We start from the raw sequence: 13,737 nt of genomic DNA on the forward strand, positions 1-13,737 counted from the left end.
TAAAAGTCTGTTTTAATTTATTCAAGTATAAAATTTGAGAAGTTAAAAAACAACTTGGACAGCCTTTTTAAAATGTACACCACACTTTAGCTAAAAATAATTATGTAACAACAACAAAAAATGTTAAACCATGTTAAATCGTTCATATTATTTAAAATGTAGTAAAAGAGAAAACTCAAGTTATATAGGAAAAAGACTAAACTAGCAAACCTATTAATAGCATAACAAACTCACAAAAACACAAAAGGAAAGTATGTCATATTAAAGTTATTAATGTCAAACTTTAAATTTGCAATCAATCTTTCTATATAAAAAATAAAAAAATAAAACCCAATGCATCTTTTAGTGAGACTGTGTGTAGCTTCTGGATGAAGTGAATCTTAGTGATGTCCCTGGAGTAAAATGTTGGTAAACTGAGTTAAGCTTTGGAGTTTTGGCAGTCTTTCCGACTTGGTCAAGCAAGAGTCCCTCCACGAGTCTGCAAGACATACATATATAATTTACAGCCACAAAACGCACACTATTAGAATCACACACATGAGGTAACAGAGATGAACCCAACAGCTTTCAGCTGAAACAGCTTACATACATCATATTGGTGAGAAGAATATATAGATTTTTCAACTCACCATGGACTTTAACTCCCGTCCATCTCCATCACCTGGCTTGTACGAACCCATTTTTTTACTGTTCTCAACAAATTCCTGGGAAGGGGAAATACAGAGTTGTAGACCAGTTTTTTTACTGTCACTTTATTTAAAAGAATGTGGTTCTTGCATAGTTTGTCTCCATGTGTCAGCCCTGTGATGAACCAGTTATACATGGATGGTTTTTGTATATTGTTAAGAATAAAAGGGTTATGGTAAAGAATCAGCCCTTAAAGTTCATAGGTCCAAGAAATCAAAAACAACTACGAATACCCTTTTTTGGATTCCACCGAGTTGCCAACTATATATATATTTTTTTTACCTGTTTAAGGTTTCATCCACAACCACGTTACCAAAAGAAGAATTTCCCACCGCGCCTGTTCAAGTCTGCTTTTGGACACATTCAGTCGTGGTATTAGGGGACCAAAATAATTAGAAAATACAACTGCCAAGGATGTGTAATCAGAGCAGGGCTGCACTGTGACGGCCATAAAGAGTCAATGGTTTGACATGATGCATGAAGCTATAGATGCTATAAAATGTCTTTCTAAAGCAACGCGGTCCATGACTAAGATGAGAGGTGGTCAAGATATTAAATGAGATGATATTATAGTCTACAGTAGCTGATGTTATACTGTTGGGTGCAAAAGAGGGTGATCCTGCACAGCCACCTGCATAAAGACACAGACGCAGCTGTTGGAGTGAGGATTTGATTACCGAAATTTAAAAGTTGCTGTGTGAAAGTATGCCAAAAACAAACAACACGGAGGTCAACAGAGAATTTTTTTTTTTTAACATTATATATCGTTTCTTAGTAACTTTTAGAAGCATCTTGAAATTCTTTCAGATTAAGGCATTATGATTCTAAAGTCAAACGAGTGCTTTTGCCCTGTGAAGAAAGGCAGACTGTCTGTACATGACCCGTGCGTGCCACTAAAGAATAAATCTGTTCGTATGAGGTTCTTGCATAAGGCCTGGGATGAAATGATTATTTGTTACAACATCAGTTAGTAGTCTTTGTAGCCTCTTCATACACACTATGCTCTCACCATTAATTCCTTGTCCATGTAGTACTCGCGTCCAGGGCTACCATCATTATACTTGGAGTCCACAGCGAAGCAGAGGAAGAGAACGTCGACCACATTCTCAAAGACAGAAAGGAAGCAATGAGCCACCAGGAAGGCAAACAGACAGACGATGAGGAGAGGCAGGACCCACACTGTGTAGTCCCTCTGGTAATTCAGAGCCAGGACGCCAGCAAAGGCTGTGCAGGAGACTACAAGCACCTGAGAGTTTAGATACAAGACAAGTTAGAAAACATATTATGATCAGTTTGTTTGGGAGAGTATCACACATAAAAAAAAACCCTGCAAATTTGTTTGAGCGGTACCTTTCCCATGAAGAGGACAAAGTCGCCCACAGTGTTGATGGCAGCCACTCGGAGCGCATTCTCCACCAGGATAAGGAAAGCGTCACGGGCAGAGGTGCAGAAACTGGTGCTGTTGATGGCTGTGGCAGTGTATGCATTCTGAAATAATGCGATACGGACAACTACACTGTAAATGCTTGGGTTCTTGTCTCCATTGTACAGTACAGAATTTATTTTCCTCCTTCACCAACCTGAAATGACTTACTTGATTTAAGTACGCGAGACACTTCTCAAGACACCACAAACAGCAGACACAAGCTTTCAGCATGCAACGAGCGCAGGCGTTTTCCTACGGAAAATGAAGGACAGGTTAACAAATCTCATTAAAGTTTTTGAGTTTGTAGCATTTTTAAATTCACTTTGCATAATTTCACAGCTCACCTTTCCTTTGAGCTGGCTGTGAATATATGTTAGGATGAGACGAGGGATCTTAACAAGCGTGATGATAAAGGAGCCTTTGGCCAGAGTACCCAGATGGTAACGGATGGTACGCACCATGGAGGAGAGGATGGGAGTTGCTGGCATCTGGGACTTATTCCTTAGGATAGAGGGAGAAGACACAATTGAAATTATACAGCCTAAAAACTGATTTATCAAATAAACATGACAGCAAAGAAAAACATTAAGCCTCCCATGTGGTTAAATATACATTTTCTGTTACTTCTTTCCTACCTTGTGAAGTAGTAGGTGACCACAGCACCAGCAATGGTCATCTGCTGGAAGGCAAGAATGAACTCACTGATCCAGATGAGTCCTACAGCGTGATACCACACCAAGTACTGAAGAGGGCCTTGCATTTGATATTCAACCACACCTGTAGAGTTGTTCTTTACCGGGGTCCCTGTAAGAGAATACAAAGTGAGTTTGGTTTGGTGTTTTCCATTTCAGTCAGTGTCATATTACATTACATACATACGAGTGCTTCTTCTGTAGCCTTAATATTTTTGAGCAATCCACCTGGAAACAAGTGCAATAAAATTGTCTGACTTTTACTAAACTAAATTTCACCCTCAAAAACAGTAAACATAAAAGCAAGAACATGTGATGTCCAGACTTTATTTGTGCTGGGCTGTTGTTTTAAATACTACCCTTCTGAAATTATAAATCAGCTGTAGAAAAGTGAAGTGGGAGACGAAGAGAGAAGCTGTTCTTTGACTCCATCCTCCCACATCACGAGACTGGCACAAGATTCCTAATGTGGGAGTTTAGTCATGCCATGAAACCAAGACAAAATGTCACAAGTAACAAACTATATTCGGCTTGTTTGGGAATGGTACCATTAACACTCCTGATGCTAGAAACGTTGTTAATATTGTGGAAAAGTGATTACGGCTTACAGCTCATGGAAATCAAAAAACAGTATCTCAAAATATTAGATTATTAGAATAATTAAAGGTCCAGTGTGTAATATTTCTGAGACTCTATTGACAGAAATGCAATATAAGAGGTGAGGTTTTCAGTGGTGCATAAAGACCTGACCTAACATAACCATTATGTTTTTATTACCTTAGAATGAGACATTTATATCTACATAATCACAGGCACCCCCTGCTGTGGAGGTCGCTGTATTTTGTCATGTTTCTACCGTAGCCGCCAAAGAACAAACAGCGCCACAGAGGCGTTTCGTCATCACGGCGTTCTTCTTCTGCTTGTGTAATTCCGGTAGTGTAGATGCCTGTCACTACATTGAATACGTACAAAGAAGAAAAGGGACTAAGTAATATACAGTCTCCGAGTAGTCTTCTGGTTAATTAGAAGTAAGATGATAAGTGACATTTGGACAAATGAAGGAGCACAAACCTGTTATTTAGCAGGAGAGCTGACAGCCAGACGGAGTCGGGACAGACAGCTGACGGCAGAAATCACCGATTTTGTGGATTTTCCCAGATGGAAGGCTGTATAACGTTAATGTGGGACAGATGTTTCAAAGCAGAGCTGAAGTTGTCCCGTTTCTTGCTGGACAGGTAATTAATTCTGTTTGTCAGACTTTAGCGATGCAAATGAAAACTGTTGCTTGACAGCTTTAGCTAGAAGCTGGCCATAATCACAGAGAGCCCTGACATGTTTCCCCTGTCAGTGTTGTCAAATATGGATTCATTTCATGGCGCCTAACGTTAACTTAACATTACTTATTCTCCAGCCTGTGGTTTGGCTTTGCCGGTGTCGTGCCGAAAAGTCGAAAAGTGATCGTCTGCCGAAAACTGATTACCGTCTGCTGGAGCTGTATTGCCCAGTCTCTTCAATCACTTTCTGGCAAGTGAAATAGCCTACTGCCTTTTTTGGGTTGTATTGGCCATTTAAAAGGTATTTTAAGAAGTAAAAAGTACTAGGTGAGCTATAATCTGTCAAATATAACTCTTCTGAATGAAGTCAACTTATTTCAGGGCAGAAATAACCTTTCAGTCAATAACAAAAGGCTTCAATCATTTTCTGGCAAGTGAAATACTGCATTTTAAGTGTTGTATTGGCCATTTAAAGGTATTATAACAGGTAAAGAGTGGATTGGTTGGTAGGCCTACACAGCAAGTAAAATAATGCAGAGTCATAAGGATAATTGCAAAATTGTCTTCATTTTATATCTAAGTTGGCAGTAAGTCATGTTAATTAGGCTACAGCCCGTTTTCCAAATATAAACAAAAGATATTACACATAGGCCTACCAAACATCACTTTTCGGCAGACGATCACTTTTCATGGAAGCATCAGCCAGCTAAACTTTTACTGACTGGTAGAAAAAATTTATTGTTAATTGGATTGGTTTATTCTCCAGCGCTGAGCTTTGGCTTGTGGTGTTATGTTAGTTGGATTAATTTCATGCAGTGATTCTCTCTCTCTCTCTCTCCCTCTCTCTCTAGGGATCTGTTTTGGCTTTGTATGTTATGTTCGTGAGAAACAGCTGATCGCTAATTGGCAATAAAACATCAGCTTCCAGCATCAAAGCTCAGATCAGCCAGCTAAACTTTACTGCGCTGGTAGAAAAGATATGTAGTTGGATTGTAACTTCATGTAGTTCTTCTCCAGCCTGTTATGGCTTTGTTACGCAGACAGAAATGTGCCGTTACCTTCCTGAGACAGATGATGAATATTATTGGTAATGAAACGGTAACAGCAGGGAAGCTCAGATCAGCAGGTAAACTTTTAACATTTTACTGCCCTGGTGGAAAACAAGCATTTCTTTTTACTGCTAAGGGTGATATATAACAACAAGACCGTGTGGCTGCCAAGTGACCAATAATGAATACTTTCTGAATTTGCATTAAAAAGCTAATAATAGTAATTTGAACTAGTAATTTGTACTTTCACATGCTAAATGCCCATTAAAAACGATGCATCGTTTTACCACAAGCTGAAATTTTGGCTGTCAGTACTACTTTGTGTTTCTGAAAATAATTTACAGTGAGGCTTACATTGTCCTGTTATCTGTCAGTGGTCATACTTGATGCACTAGATGTGATAGTGTTTGAAAATTTCTTCATTTTCTTTGGTATGTTAGTCCAGATGAGCCAACCGACCAAGATATAAAATAATGCATTACAGGCAGGGTGCGATTTGCGTGGGATTTCCCCCCTTCTGGTTTTATATCCCTACCTCTGCTGAATACTTTTTATCCCTGGTGGGGAAAAAAAATTTATCCCCCCCCCTCTGATCCACTTCAATAGTGAAGCAACTTGTCACAAAACACACGGTTCGGATCGATCTTTAGTTTTGTTAGGGTTAAATTAATTAGAAAATGCGCTACTTTGGCTCTGATCCAGCTGCCTCTCTCTATGGGTCATCACCAGGCTGGAGTTTTGCTTATTGTACCCCCCCACGGCAGTGTGTGATTGGTAAACATTCGTGAATAACAGCCTATCAACACTCATGAGACATTTGCTCCGGTGAACAGCGGAGCTGTGAGCCGAAGGGAAGGCAGCCAATATTACTGAAGCTGCAATAAACTTCACAATCTGTTTCTATGATGACAAGAAGCCCAGTGTCCGTGTTACACCTTTGAGCATGCCCGAACACACAGGTTTCACTTAATGAAAGTGACGGCTTTTAAATCAGTCTCCCCTTACCCACTCACTTCACCTGAGAGGTAAACACAGCATGCATCTGTTTTTTCTGCGTTTTCGTTTTCACTGCAGCTCTGCATCACGATGTGACGCTCCATATTACTAGAATAATAGACAGGGGGAGAACTGTTTTTTTTTTTTAAACTTTGCAATCAATACACAGTTCACATTTTCATGAGGTAACCCCCCCCCCCCGATTTTTACACAAATACCACCCTGATTACAGGAGTATAAGAAATCATGTAGCACTTCATTTCTTCGTGTGGCTGTTGTTTAAAAAGTAACAATAATATTAAAAAAAACATATGGTTTTACATAATTTATATAATTTCTTAATATATCTAAAAAACCTAATTTCTTGACTGGCAATCTCTTTTATCTCATAGATGACATCTTTGTCCTGTCTCAGGCACCGTAGCTATACTGCTCGCTGGGTAGGGGAGGGGGGGTGCAATTCGCAACCCTCACCACTAGATGTCACTAGAACTTACACACTGAACCTTTACGTTATAATCATAATACAGAAATGTTGACCTTCTGAATATTAATTTATGCAGTCAATACTTGGTCGGGCTCCTTTTGCACAAATTACTGCATCAGTGTGGCGTAGCATGGAGGCAATCCAGGTTGCCATGGTCAGCAAACCAGTTAATAGCTACTAGTAAGGAAATCAGCAAATCCATTAAGCTTGTCAACAGATGGAAGCACGAAGTGCTCTAAAATCTCCTGGTAGAGACTGCATTGACTCTGGACTTGATAAAACACAGTGAACCAACACCAGCAGATGACATGGCACCCCAAAACCTCACTGACTGAAATTTCTCACTTTAAGCAACTTGGATTCTGTGCCTCTCCACTCGTCCTCCAGACGCTGGGACCTTGATTTCCAAATGAAAAGCAGAATTTAGCAACAGTGCAGTTTTTTTTCTTCCTTTGCCCTGGTCATACGCTTCTGACGTTGTCTCTGGTTCAGGAGTGGCTTGACACTAGGAAGGCGACACTTTTCTACACATCTAGTACATTTCCTGGACCCGTCTGTGTGTGGTGGCTCTTGATGCACTGACTCCAGCCTCACTCCACTCCATCCCCAGGTTCCTTGACAATCCTCTCAAGATTGCTTGTTCACCTCTTCCTACCACACCAAGGAAATGGGTGTTCTGGGCAGTGAAAACGCAGAGCATTTTCTTGAATCCTCCCAGTCAACCTTCCATGAATATACTTTGATACAGCACTCTGAACAGCCAGCCTTTTCAGCAATGACCTTCTACAGCTTACACTCCTTGTGGAGGGTGTGAATGAGTGTCTTCTGGACAACTGTCAAGTCATAAGCCTTCCTCATGATTGCGGCTGTGTGTACCGAACCAGACAGAGGTTAAAGGTTCTTTTCAGGTCGACATTTCTGTACAATAAATTCTTTATTCTAATATTTTGAGATACTGGACTTTTTGATTTCCATGAGCTGTAAGCAGTAATAATCACATTTAAAACAAAATAAAGGCCTGAAATATTTCACTTTGTGTAATGACATCTAACGAATGACATCTGACTGATGTGTTCACTGTCCAAAACATACCAGTTGTTAGAATGTGCAAGTGTATCACTTTTTGAAATAAATTACAGAAAAACAATAAATCGACCAGCACTGGAGCTTCCCACTAGCCTTTGTCCTCACCTGAAGTCCCAAGAGAGAGGAGCACAGCCATCCAGTAGACCCAGAAGAGCATGAGGCAGAGGAAGGTCCAGAAAGGCTGAAGGACCAGCAGGGGAAGGTGGATGAACACTTTACCAGCCACATGGAACAGAGAGATGGTGAGAGCCACACGTGTCCTCATGAAGAACATAACTATCAGGAGAACTACCTGGAGGGTAAGATAAATGAAATCACTGAAATGAGCTACTGTTGTGGAATTCAATTTGAACAGATAACTTTCCTGCCACATCAGGAAAAAGACATAAATGTAACTGTCCTATTTAACCGTGTCTAAATCCCACAAGCTAGCAAGTAAGCGTATTATATGTACTTTGTGAAACCATTAAAAACATGTATTACTACTAAATGTATTATCTAGTGATGTAGGATATGCACTATCACCATATGGATGCACACATACAGTACCTGTGCACTCAGACATACCGTGAAAATTGTAGCACCAACTGCATACACAAGCAGGGCCTTCACATTGTCTAAGGCCACTTCTTTTCCACTCACAGATATGGTGCTATTGTTAACGGCAGTCCTGTGGTCCACATAGAGCCACCAGAGGACTGCTGTCCCACCTGCAAAAGACCAGCGCAGAAAAGAGTTCAAATATAACCTGAATGTAAAAACATCCTGCACTGCTGTCTGTGATCAAGGTAATGTAATTGAGCGCACCAGAATAAAACAAGAACATATTTTATAATGTCAAAATGAATTAAGTGGGCAGGTGGAAGAGCACTAGAACCTGTACATTGCTTTTAAAAGTTACCTATAGACCCGACGACTACCAGAACTGTCAAAATCCACACCAGTACTTTGGAGATGTAACGAATGACAACCATCATGATCAGGGACAGAACTGAAAAAAAAAAATACACAGTATATCATATGAGTACATCAAACACTGCTAACATGGAAAAAGTTACAAGTGCTGATTTTATGGTACATGTTCATTCTAAGGTTTGATAAAATGTTGCTTTAAGTTATACAGAAATAAAACCCACTGCACTATGCAAAGTATTTAAGCCATGGGTTTGCAGTTAATTCAAACAGCAAGTGAGTGAGGGAAGCCCAGAAGTCCCGTGTGGGGAAACATTGTCCTGCTATGAAGAACGTAGATTTCACAATCAATAGAAGACAGAACTAAAAATTGAGATAAAAGATGTCTAAATCAGTTCTGTCTTCTTTTTCTGGAGTTACAGCGGACATTAAATGAATGGCTGTGGGCTAAAACTTCAGGCTGTAACCACTCAGACATTTCCTGTTATTTTAATGACAAAAATAGCTTCCCTTCTGAAAGTTGCCTTCCGACTGAATCCTCATGAGCAACTGTGCTTGTGCAGTGGGGAGTGGCAGGAAATACAAAACATACCAGTTGTTTGGCATTGGACAAAATGTTTTACCTAAAACATGCATATTGTAAGACCGTTGTAACCATGTGTTATACCTAAGGCCAGCACACAGAGACCCATGATAATATCCTTGCTAGCCATCACCCCTGTGACGACCCGGCGCAGCACAGTGTTGTCGCTGACAAATGTGATGAATGCCTGGGCAAATTCAGCATAACAGTCGATATCCACAGCAACACAGCGGTGAAACAGTGGGACAGACTTACTAAAGAACATGAAAAAGATGAAGAACATGGGTTTATTTATGAAGTATCGCAGACTATCTATATCTACGTTATTTATTTGGTCCACTTTGGAACTCGTGTAAGTAGGCCAGGCTATCCCTCTCTCCATCTCCCTAACCCCTATCCTGTCTCCACTGTCAACTTTTTTCAAAAAGTAAAATTATTAAATTTTTAAGGAAAATACAGCAGTGCTAAAAAGGATACCAAATCCCCGTATAAAACACCAGACACATACACATCGCTGTCACTTGCTGTCCCGGTTTCAACATATTGTACCTACATTAGATTCACTAAACCCCTGACCACACCTTACTGGATGTGCCCTTTTCCAAACAATAACAAAAATGGCATTAAAAACAGGGGAAACTGGTGCCAGTAAGAATGTAGTCTCGTCCGGTGATAAATATCTTTCTTGTTCAAGAGTTGATTAAAACCTGAAGAACATTCTTGATTACCTTGGTGGAACAGGGAGTTTGGGGCATTTAGTGGACCTTTCTGAATGGCTTGGGTATCTTGTAGGAGAAATATCATAGGAGCAGAGTTCAGATCCTATCAGCAAGAAAACCAAAAATTAGGTCACATGTTCAGTATCACTGAAATATTCCAAACCTTAACAAAAAACAGGGGGAAAAAAGTCTGCAAGCATTTATGGTGATATTCAATGTATATTCCATTTTTGGACACACATATTGTAAACATTAGTAAAGTGAAACTCTCAGTTAAACAGAGAAAACCACATCTTTTCTAAAACAGTTTTGCTTGCGCAGTTTTCTCACCATTATTCAGAGCAAACTGCTTTAAATCGCTGTATGTCGTCAGTTCAGTAGCAGGACATTTGGAGACACACAGGGCAATGGACTTGATCTTCCTGTTAACTAAGTCAAGGTTGCAAGGGTCTAGAAAGAAAACATACCTGAAAGGAAGAAAAATTGGAATTTCTAACACTTTTTCCTTGAACAAAATATCAGTATATTTGGTTATTACTATGCTAGTTGGGGCTGTTCTCTCTGGGCAGAAAATGAAAGACGGTGACATTTGCTACTCTGTCGCACAGATCCTTCTTTGTAGCAGAAACGCCTTTTATTCAAAGCCTCCATGGGCAATCAGCCCATCAATAAAGCATGACCCATTGTTTCAGTAAAACTGGGCCTACAGGCTGCATGCTGATGGAAAGCTACTCCCCAAAAGGAGGGATATAACCAACGACTTCTCACATAAATTGTAACAAGAGGAGAATTCGGAGACTATAACAATAAGCTAGACTTTCTTTGGGAGATATCATATTAAACTTTGCTATTCACTCAGTTATGTGAAGACCTTCAGTAGCAGAACACGGTGTGACTAGGACTCATTGTAGCTCTGTGTCTGTGATATTAATCTACATTAAACTTCAGACTGAAGACATCTTATTCTCTTCTATTTATGCAAATTAAGTTGCTTGACCAAGCCAAGGAAAAGGGTGTTCTGGGCAGTGAAAACGCAGAGCATTTTCTTGAACGTGTTTCAACACTTGTCTGTCTCTAACCTCTGTGTAAGAGTGAATCATGTTGCTGCTTTTTTGCAATGTGTAAAGTACAGAACAGGAGGTAAACTGAAGTGCTTAAAATGTAGCAACCGGTTGTTTGTGGCAAATTAGATTAGGATCACATGATGCAATCCATGTATACACAAAAGTAATGCTGAATGCTTTTTTCCTATGCCACTAACAGAGGGCAACATGGGTACTTTAATGTTTTGAATCTATAACTAAATGTTCTGGCACTGTAGGCGATCTAATCAGGAAAACAGAGCAAGTTAAAATACTTAAAGGGACAGCAGGGATTTGATGCAACACTTTTGATAAAAATAAAAAGATGAATTCAATGTAAATAAAGCCCCATGTCACAAGTTAAGGCATTTGTAACATAACAGACTAACTTGTTTTCTTTCATGTTGCGGCCACTGAGGGGCACTCCCTCGATCTTGGTGTTATTCTGGCCACAGGTGTTTCCATAACTGTCATATCCTGAGATAAACCGGGAGGCACCTCCTGTGGCGATGGAAAAGCCACAAATACACACCTGTAGAGGGCATAGGTTAGAGTAGATGATGTTAACTATCTGCAGGATAACATGACTGACAACATGACTCATTATGTTAATAATCAGATAGCAGCGTGAACTCATCTTCAATTGCTTGTTTTCCACAAAATCTAGAGTGAAAACATCATTTTTAATTTGTCACAATCAAAAATGTAGATGTGTGTGACCTTCACCTTGGTACAAGTTACATGGTAAACCTACAGTAACTAATACTAATGCAGTCTAATCCAGCAGTAAATCCTACCTTCATAAAAGGTGGTAATGTTTATGTATCAATTATTTGTCCACCCTATTTATATCAGGTTGGACTGAGTATTATGAACACCTCTCAGTATAACACCATGTCATTCAATAGCAAGCCAACTATAGCCTCTAAAATTACTATAAAGTTGAACCAGCACCTCTCTGAATCCGTTTCAACTTAACCTGAACTTTGGTGCAGGGTTGTTATGCAAAGGATAGCAATGGTTTGCAATAAAGTGCCACTTCACTGTTCTCCAACTTTATTTCTATGCATTTTCTCAACTGGTCAGTACAGCAATTAATCGTGTAATGGAAAGACATGCATAAATACACAAAATTGTCAGTTTATTCTAGGTACAACTAGCTAAAAGTAATACCGTCTAATGCAACAAGGCTGCAATAAATCCTATGAAGGTTATAATGTTCACTTTTTGTTGAAGCTGTTTTAGCGAAGTGTTGATTCAACTTTATGATATTTTGATAATGCTGCACTGTATTGCAATACAATATAACTGATATTTAGTGATATTAATATGGTGGACAAAAAAACTTTTACACAATGGATTTTAACAGCTACACAGACTAGTCTCCAAAATTACTATAACGTTGAACTCTCTAAAAAAAGTTTAAACTAAATACTATAAATGTGAATGTAGGGCTTTGCAGAGCTGCTGTTTTAACCAGCTTTAGTAAGGTGACCCTGACACAACAGCAATTCAGTGTCCATACGCACATTCAGCTTAAGACTTACCATCCCAATACAAAACAATGTGAATATGATGAGCCATGGGATATCCGTGCAGCAGCGCTGCTCCAGCGGTTTCCAGTCACGTTTGCTCTGCCAAGGCATAAATGATATGTGGTTAAAAGATGACACCGATATCCTTGATGCTGTTGTATTGGCACTGTTGCGTTGCAGTAGGCCTAGCTACCCAGCTGCTCCAAAAACTACCCGACAAACCACCGTGATGTTGCTGTAAAACAAGCTGCTGCTGCTACTCCTGAACAAGTGACGTTGTCGCTGCACACGCGGTCTCAAACTCCTCTGCGAACACAGCGTTCAAGTTTTAAAGCAGCCATAACTCCCATCATGTTTTAGCGGACTTACCTCTGTGCTGCTACAACATCCCATTGTGAACGAGGAGAGCAAGACAACTTCAGTAACTTCAACGACAACAAAACTTTTGTGCCTTTTCTTCGGTTAAACTTAGTCAGCTTTTGCAGCTCATTTCCTTTTACCGATCCCACTTCTATTTCACCCTTTAACCCACTCCTTTAACCCATAACGTTACAAAAACACAAAAAAACAGCTTTGTTTATGCCCCGTTCACTTCTGTAACACACACCAATCTGTTGACACACCCTGTTCAGCCGTACAGGTAAACGCGGAAGAAGTCTATATAGAGTGCCTTCAAGGGCTATCGGAAAAATCCGAATTATCGTGAAAATAAACAAAGCAATTGGCGAGATGTTGTTATTAAAACTTTACTTTGCTTTCTTATTTATGTTTTTTTGCCACTTGAGTAGCTCTGTGAAAACTCTACAATGATGTCGCAGTAGAAACAGTGGCTTTGTTGAACGAACATCTTCATCATAAGTGGAAATTTTGTCTGCAGGAAGGCAAAGAACCCATAGATCTCCTTGGTTGGGGTATGCTGATGTGTAATATATTGACTCTTTGCAGTGTAGTACATATCTAAATAGTAATCGATATAGTACTATGATCAAAGCCTATTATTAGGCTTTATTATGCCATATGAATGATTACAGCAACTCATTTAATTGAGTGATTATTATTATTATTGTTATTATTACTGAAGTAGTTGTTGTTGTTTCCCTTCTAAAGCGGAAGTCTTTGCAGGATTTAGAAGGTTACGAGATGCCCTGAAAGCAGCATAGTGGTCTGTAGACTTTAGGCAGAGGCAAAGCCATGCCTCTTACTTGAGGC

At 39.7% G+C, this 13,737-nt stretch overlaps 1 protein-coding gene across 1 annotated transcript; it reads right to left on the reverse strand.

The window, feature by feature from the left end:
• LOC119899025 (choline transporter-like protein 1) lies at nt 1–13,165 on the reverse strand. The gene is made up of 16 exons (XM_038713405.1): nt 12,898–13,165; nt 12,541–12,627; nt 11,383–11,525; nt 10,242–10,378; nt 9,921–10,014; nt 9,277–9,446; nt 8,599–8,688; nt 8,265–8,407; nt 7,803–7,989; nt 2,749–2,917; nt 2,458–2,614; nt 2,282–2,365; nt 2,038–2,175; nt 1,697–1,933; nt 630–704; nt 1–478 (listed from the first exon to the last, which is right to left on the reverse strand). The coding sequence occupies exons 1-16, from the start codon at nt 12,919–12,921 to the stop codon at nt 455–457; spliced, it is 1,959 nt and encodes a 652-aa protein (XP_038569333.1). The 5' UTR covers nt 12,922–13,165; the 3' UTR covers nt 1–454.
• Between the last annotated feature and the right edge of the window lie 572 nt (nt 13,166–13,737).

This window comes from Micropterus salmoides, unplaced genomic scaffold (assembly GCF_014851395.1).
Source record: "Micropterus salmoides isolate LMB-PRFRI ecotype aquatic unplaced genomic scaffold, ASM1485139v1 Ms_hic_scaffold_12, whole genome shotgun sequence".
NCBI classification, from domain to species: Eukaryota; Metazoa; Chordata; class Actinopteri; order Centrarchiformes; family Centrarchidae; genus Micropterus; species Micropterus salmoides.